Source organism: Frieseomelitta varia, unplaced genomic scaffold (genome assembly GCF_011392965.1).
Source record: "Frieseomelitta varia isolate USP_RPSP 00005682 unplaced genomic scaffold, Fvar_1.2 scaffold_64, whole genome shotgun sequence".
Taxonomy (NCBI): Eukaryota; Metazoa; Arthropoda; class Insecta; order Hymenoptera; family Apidae; genus Frieseomelitta; species Frieseomelitta varia.
The window spans coordinates 22,823-29,684 of NW_025110412.1; the positions used below are offsets into that span (position 1 = coordinate 22,823).

Here is a 6,862-nt window from a genome sequence, read left to right on the forward strand (position 1 = left end):
GCCGGAAGGAAATGCGAGAAACAGGTTGATCGGAATATCGTTGGCAAGAGAGAGGCTTGTTCGCGTATGACGCGCACGCATTTGTTTCACCTGCGACACCACACACCACCCGCGATTCTCCAGCTATCATACACTCACTTCCGTGTATCACCCTGCTCCCGTATTCTCCACGCGCTTTTCCACTTTTCTTCTCTCCTTCCTTCTTACTTCCGCTCTCCGGCAGGCTGCTCGTCCGCTCCTCTCTCTGTCACATACGATTCCCTTCAACCTCTCGCTGGGCACGTTCCTCGTTCGTCCTCCCTCTCTTCTTTCGCCTCTCCTCGGCTCGTCGTTTTCGTCAAACACTGCGAGAGGGTTCCAGCGAATACCACGCTCGCCTTTCAAATTCTCGGATATCTTCTCGCTGTGTCGCGTTCTCGTACGAGCGCACCACGAGGGTCGCGGAAGCATTCGAATAATCACCTTCTTTTCACGCTTTTCGAGGACGTGACGCGGCCTTGCTACGAACAACGTCAACATCACAACCGTACGCTTTCATGGCGGCCATCTTTTCGGGATACGCGAATCGCGGAACGGGAAACGCACACGCGTATATCTCCAACACATGTATACACGTGGCTGCCGCACACCTACGTACACGCAGCACTCTTTCGCTACGTGTGCTCGACACAACGATAATCAAGAGCGAGAGAGACACTAGCGCGCACACGCACACACGTGCAACTTGACCGTACTAGCCTGGATATTTGGACAGCGAACGGCAATTCACATACAACCGGAGAATAGGCAATGGTTGATGTTTCTTGTTTAACGGGGAATTGTGGCGCTGCTGTCTCCTCTCGTTTGTTATTTTCCTCTTTATTCGTTTCCCCCTATAACCATTGCACGGTTTCTCGACCAATCGCAATCTCCGTTCTTACTGTAATCGAGATCATCGTCTAGGGATTTTTCTACTTCCGAATCTTTCCACTTCTAGTTGAAGCTTCCTTCCACGGTAATTTGCGCGCCATTTTTTTAAATTACCTCTCTCGTTCGATATTCCCACTCAGACGTATCAAATGTTATTTTTACGTTTATTTGCGTGTACAGATTGCAACGAACGAACAAACACATGTAAGACATGTTCTCATAAAGTTTTTATTTGTATTTAATATAATATTTAACATCGAAAGATTGTGCGTTTGAGGTAGTAGGTATCGATAAAGTGAATCAAAAATTCTTGCTGCAAATAAATATCTATTTGCTTGTGTATAGAACAATAGTTTTCCCAAAATAGCTACGCCCCTTAATCTATCATATACGTATCAAATCTTCATATAAAATTACACTTTTTGGATATTAAAAATTGACACAATTCTCAAGTATAATATTCTTCTCTTAAAACATGTATGTACAAAAGCTAACCCTTTTTGTGCAAACTTTTCTTGGTACATTGACACGAGCGAAATTTGTACGTTTTCGTACGTACAATAAATGCTCAAAAACGGAATGCACTGTATCTTTGATATTTGTAAAAATATAATGTAGCTTCACGTACATTTTGATATGGCAGTTGGTTTGACATCAGAACAAACGATACCGGTACCTTTATCTAATATTTACGATTACAATTTCAATACTTCTTGGACTGCAGCAACGATTTTGCTTGCACTAATTCCATATTTATCCAACAACAGGTTTGAAGGGCCGGAACGTGGCACTTCGGTAACAGCTAGTTTCTTAACAACGATGTTTCTTTCCAAGGCAACTACCGAAGTAACGGCTTCCCCTAGACCACCTTCCGGGTAATGATCTTCCACGGTAACGATTCTTCCTCCAACTTCTTTAGCATTCTTTACGATCAATTGAGCATCAAGTGGTTTAACCGTAAACGGATCGATCACTCGAACGTTTACTCCCACTTTAGATAATTCGTCGGCAGCTTTAAGTGCTTCGTACAGAGTCACGCCAGCCCCAACTACGAGAATTTGATCTTTCGGGGAAGATTTGACCACTTTGCCATTGCCGATGGCAAAAGGTTCTTCGTTTTTATATATAACCGCCGTGGCAGGACGCGACGTGCGTATGAAGCAAATACCCTTTGTATTTGCTGCTAATTCGATGGCACGTTCCGTAGAAACGGCATCGGATGGGTAAAAAACGGTAGAGCCAGGAATTGTACGGAACATGGCTATATCCTCCAGACCCATTTGCGAAGGGCCGTCCTCTCCAATCGAAACACCGCAATGAGAACCAACGAAATTAACGTTCGTTTGTGAAATAGCACCCATACGAATCTATTAAATTAAAAATGACGTCAAGTGATATGCTCATTTTTCTCATTCGCATTTTCATGCCTTACCTGATCAAAAGCACGAGTGAAGAAAGTAGCAAACGCAGATACAAATGCGACAGTTCTGTTCCTGCATGTTGCACCAATTGCCACTCCTACAACATTCTGCTCGGCAATAAAGCATTCAATGAATCTAGTTGGATCAACCGTTTTGATTTTCTCCGCATATGTAGAATTCTTCGTGTCTCCGTCTAGAGCAATGACACGATTGTTGTTCTTTGCCAGCTAGATTAAAACGTAACAAAAGATGTAGCTAACAAGTGATAACAAAATGTATAACTGAAAAAAAAAGGATACGAACCTTAGCCAAAGCAGTACCATAAGCCAATCTGGTAGCAACTTGTTCTCCCAGTTTATAATTCGGAGGTGATGCTAATTTAACGTTATTAAGATCTACAGCCGGAGCATCGTCGACCAATGGTTTTTGAGGATGCAACCCCAAAGGACCAGAATTTTTCAACATTTTAGTCAAATGCTGCAATCGAGCGATTTATTAATCCAAGATATAAAATTATTTGTATTATGCAAGAATTGCAATCTTTACTTGAATGACTTCATTTGCTTTGTTACCAAGCGGCTTTCCGTGCCAATTTTCAAGATCTTCGATATTGGGAAAGTATTTTCCCTTAAACGTCTTTGCTAGAATAGCGGTAGGTTGTCCTTTTGTATTCTGCGCTTCGTGGAAAGCCTAATAAATAAAATGTTATTTTGAATTTCTTTTATTCGCAATTGATTTCTATCAACATGTATTTCTCTATCTCGTATACAGACCTTGGCCAACTCTTCTACGTCATGACCATCAACCACCAGTGCGTTGAAACCAAAAGCTTCAAGTCTTTTGCGGTAGATTTCCATATTGTGCTGAAGAGATGTCGGTTCACTTTGTCCCAAACGATTAATATCGAAGATAGCACAAAGATTATCTAGCTTATAATAAGAAGCAAAGTGAAGTGCTTCCCATATTGAGCCTTCAGCTGCTTCTCCATCACCAATCAGACAGTACACGCTACATAAATATTAACATAAGTTTATTACCACATATCGAACAGAAATATTTAAGACAGATAGTAAAAGATAATTATTAGATATTGAACGATAACACACCGATAGCTAGCCTTATCAAAGTATTTTCCTACGTAAGCCATTCCAGCAGAAACTGAAAGGCCTTGCCCCAAAGAACCAGTTCCCACATCGACAAAGTTAAGCCTTGGAGTGGGATGTCCTTCTAAATCGCTGTCAATTTTCCTTAAATTTAACAATTCAGTCGCTGGGAAAAGTCCTGCTTCTGCCCATGCTGTAATTATATGAATCGTGTTATATGCCTTGGAACTTGACTTCATGGAATAATCAATTAATGCAAATAAGGCATTTACCTGCGTAAAGAATAGGTGCTGCATGACCTTTGCTCAGCACAAATCTATCATTGCTTGGATCACGTGGTGCCGACACTTTGTAACGCATTGTGTGAAAAAATAAGACAGACATAATTTCCGCCATCGAAGAACATGATGTTGGATGTCTAAATATTTAAAAGAAAAAAATAAATAAATAAATGATAATATTAAAAAGAAAACGGGCACAAAATTAAATAAGTGAATACACCGAGTATTCTAATATTAAAATTCTAAGAACATATATTGTAATAAGTTAGATAGTAGTGAAGTGTTATCTTCGAAGGTCACAGAGGTCATCAATCTCGATCATACGATCGTTGAATATCGAAATCGTAATTATGTAACACGATCTGTAAAAAAAGCAACGGTCATTAACTATATTGCTAATAATAAATTTCTCTCCTTTTCTTATTATATTTTTTGTGTTAAAATCAATTCATCAACAACGATGATAATTTAGTTCCTCGAATTACGTTGATCGAATAACGACTAATACTAGCAGTAATATAAAACTTTTCGACAGTTAATAAGTTAATATATTATCTTTTATATTTCTATCCTTCTGTGTTCTTTATTATTTGCTGAATTTTTCTCAATTTCAATTTCATTTGATAATTTTGTTTCATTTTGCCCGTACAATTACTGTCCAACAGCATGCTAAATGAGAAACTTTTGTAAATATTCAGATAATCAACAATCGCTGATTTTTCGTCGAACATTTTCAAATAAAATAAAACAATTAATACACGCCTCGCCGTAAGAACACGCTCTAACGTATAATTATGCGACTGTCGCGTCGCATAATTATTATTAAATTATTAATCGTCACGAAATTTTCGTAATACGACAATTCATCGATTTACTTCTCTTACGCTAAAATCTAATCGTATCCGGAAAGATTACGAAGAAAATGTTGAAATATAACTAAGAGAGAACGTGTCGATAATCTACACGAGACGAGAGCGAGGTTTTAATACGAAAGTAACAAGCGTGGAAAATACGTTTTAATTTCGACGAGGGTACGTGAAAATTTTCGAGAGCAAGTTTTTTCACTCGCGTCATACCCGCTTTTCGATGCCTCAGTTGCCTGAATACTCTCAATGCGGAGCTTGGTTGCAAGGTCCTGGAGTTTCTCCATGTTCGTGTCACGCACCATTTTAAACTTTGAACCGTAAGGAATTTCGGAAGTTGTCTCTCGGTGACCGTTCGATAGCAACTAAGGGGACACGATTGTACGATAGTTCGCGAGACGAGTAACTGCGCGCTGGAGCTCCCTACTTTCCTCCAAACCTTCCTCTCTATCGTAGATTTCAAAATCAACGCGTTCACGTTTCGTGGATATGAGCCAGTTTTGGAACTCATCTATCGCTACGAACAATACACGAACAGCAAGAGCATCTTATTTCTAACGGAGCACGTTTTATCGTCTCTTCAATAAATCATTATTATTGCTCCAAATGAAATTATTATAACGTATGAAAAAATTTGTTTCATAATTTAACAAAATATCGTAATGAAATAATTATTTTATAGACATGAAAAAATTTTTTTTGTAATTTAATAAAATCGTAATGGAAATTATTTTGTAACTATCCAAAAGATATGTTGATAATAATATGAATTTCAATACAAGTAGCGAACGAAAGTTTTAATAATTTAAGTTGCACGAATTCCGTTACGAAAGTTGTAGTTGCCGCGAAGAAGCAAACAATAGACAATTGAAAAGTTATTTCTATTTCTACTTGTGGATAAGAAATTTCAAATGACATGCAACTCTTGATTATTCAGCATTATCGTACGTTCGTTACGTAACTGCTTCGTGCATTTTGGTATTGTGCACGTGTCGCTAATGCGATTGCCATGTATAAAAAGAAGTATAAGTAAACATGTACGATGTCTATCTTCGTGACTACCTTTTTTAAAGCTTTGAAATTCTTTTTACAATGTCAATCACGCGATAATTTCCGTCAAACCCATCGTCAAATTATTGTTGTACATAAAAGTGTAATTTACAACTGACACGAAATAATAACACGATATGTATTTGTATGTAAGTCTGTTCCTTTCTTACATTTATTAGATTTATGTGCAAAGTTTCTATAATATTTTAATACCACTTTGACCGAAACTCGTTAAAAATAAAACCTCACCTCACGTTTTTTTTTGCTTAGACGTCAATTCGATTTCTATGTATTAAACATGAATACGAAATGAAATTATAGAACTACCTTGAACCGTGAAACGCAATGTAATAAGATATACGATATAAAAAATGATACGACGTTAAATACATGCACTGATAACTCGGGCAAGTATATGAAAATAAATTAATGTGATGCTGAAAGGTACATAATTCTAGGGAAAACTCTTGTACATACTACGTACATGCATACATACAAACTCTTGTACATACATACGTACGTTGTACAACGTAATTGATTCTAAAGCAAACACTCTCTTTTCGTACCATTTTTATCGGGACAATCTTCGCGCGCGATTCTACCAGTGTTCGAATTTTGTTAAAGCTTGATCGAGAAGGTGATCAAAAAAACTAACAACGATACAACGATCTCCGTTGATTTGTAAGAGAGACGTTCGACGAACAATTTATTAATGACACCGCTATTATAAAGTATATCACACACATACCCGGATTTACTGGCTTGTGTGGCACTGATCGAGTGAATTCTCAATTTTGTTGCAATGTCTTTCAACTCTTGAATGGTTTTCGATTCCGGTTTGTGATAGTTTGCCATTTTCCCCGTGCACGACGTGACGACTTCTTAAAACTGTAACAATCTCCGGAGAAAACTTCGGGAAAAAATGCTGACCACGAGACCTATTTCCCAGCAACAAGTAGAATTCGCGCAAGCACGATCTAAGTCGGATATAGAGAAGAATTCAAACTCTGAATTCGAACGCAATTTATTCCCCAACAATATTCTTCCATTGTTCCTAGATGGCACTGTACTGATTTTCATAATACATATATGTGTATTTATTATTTACGTAGCCACAAATTATTTTCTTTATTGTAAAAGAATTAAAGTTTGGCAATATCCTTCGTAAATTCAAAAGAACTTAATCTTAATTAGTGTTAATTTCAATTAATCTTTTCTCCTTTCGAGCAAACTGC

At 37.8% G+C, this 6,862-nt stretch overlaps 1 protein-coding gene across 2 annotated transcripts; it reads right to left on the bottom strand.

Moving 5' to 3' along the window:
• Positions 1-1,121: 1,121 nt before the first annotated feature.
• On the bottom strand, positions 1,122-6,612 carry LOC122534784 (transketolase-like protein 2). 2 transcript variants are annotated; one of them, XM_043665754.1, is made up of 8 exons: positions 6,376-6,612; positions 3,706-3,851; positions 3,437-3,626; positions 3,104-3,338; positions 2,877-3,020; positions 2,634-2,807; positions 2,342-2,557; positions 1,122-2,276 (listed from the first exon to the last, which is right to left on the bottom strand). In XM_043665754.1, the coding sequence occupies exons 1-8, from the start codon at positions 6,480-6,482 to the stop codon at positions 1,605-1,607; spliced, it is 1,884 nt and encodes a 627-aa protein (XP_043521689.1). In that variant the 5' UTR covers positions 6,483-6,612; the 3' UTR covers positions 1,122-1,604. The 2 variants fall into 2 exon arrangements, with proteins under 2 accessions (XP_043521689.1, XP_043521690.1); XM_043665755.1 differs by lacking the exon at positions 6,376-6,612 and adding an exon at positions 4,791-4,993.
• Positions 6,613-6,862: the final 250 nt, after the last annotated feature.

What these genes read in the sequence shown, in the direction of transcription:
- LOC122534784 (XM_043665754.1), bottom strand. Translation starts at nt 6,482, where the DNA reads ATGGCAAACTATCACAAACCGGAATCGAAAACCATTCAAGAGTTGAAA. An exon ending in ACGTAGAAGAGTTGGCCAAG is followed by an intron (nt 3,021 to 3,103) that starts GTCTGTATACGA and finishes TTTATTTATTAG; the next exon opens with GCTTTCCACGAAGCGCAGAA. An exon ending in AAGCAAATGAAGTCATTCAA is followed by an intron (nt 2,808 to 2,876) that starts GTAAAGATTGCA and finishes GCTCGATTGCAG; the next exon opens with CATTTGACTAAAATGTTGAA.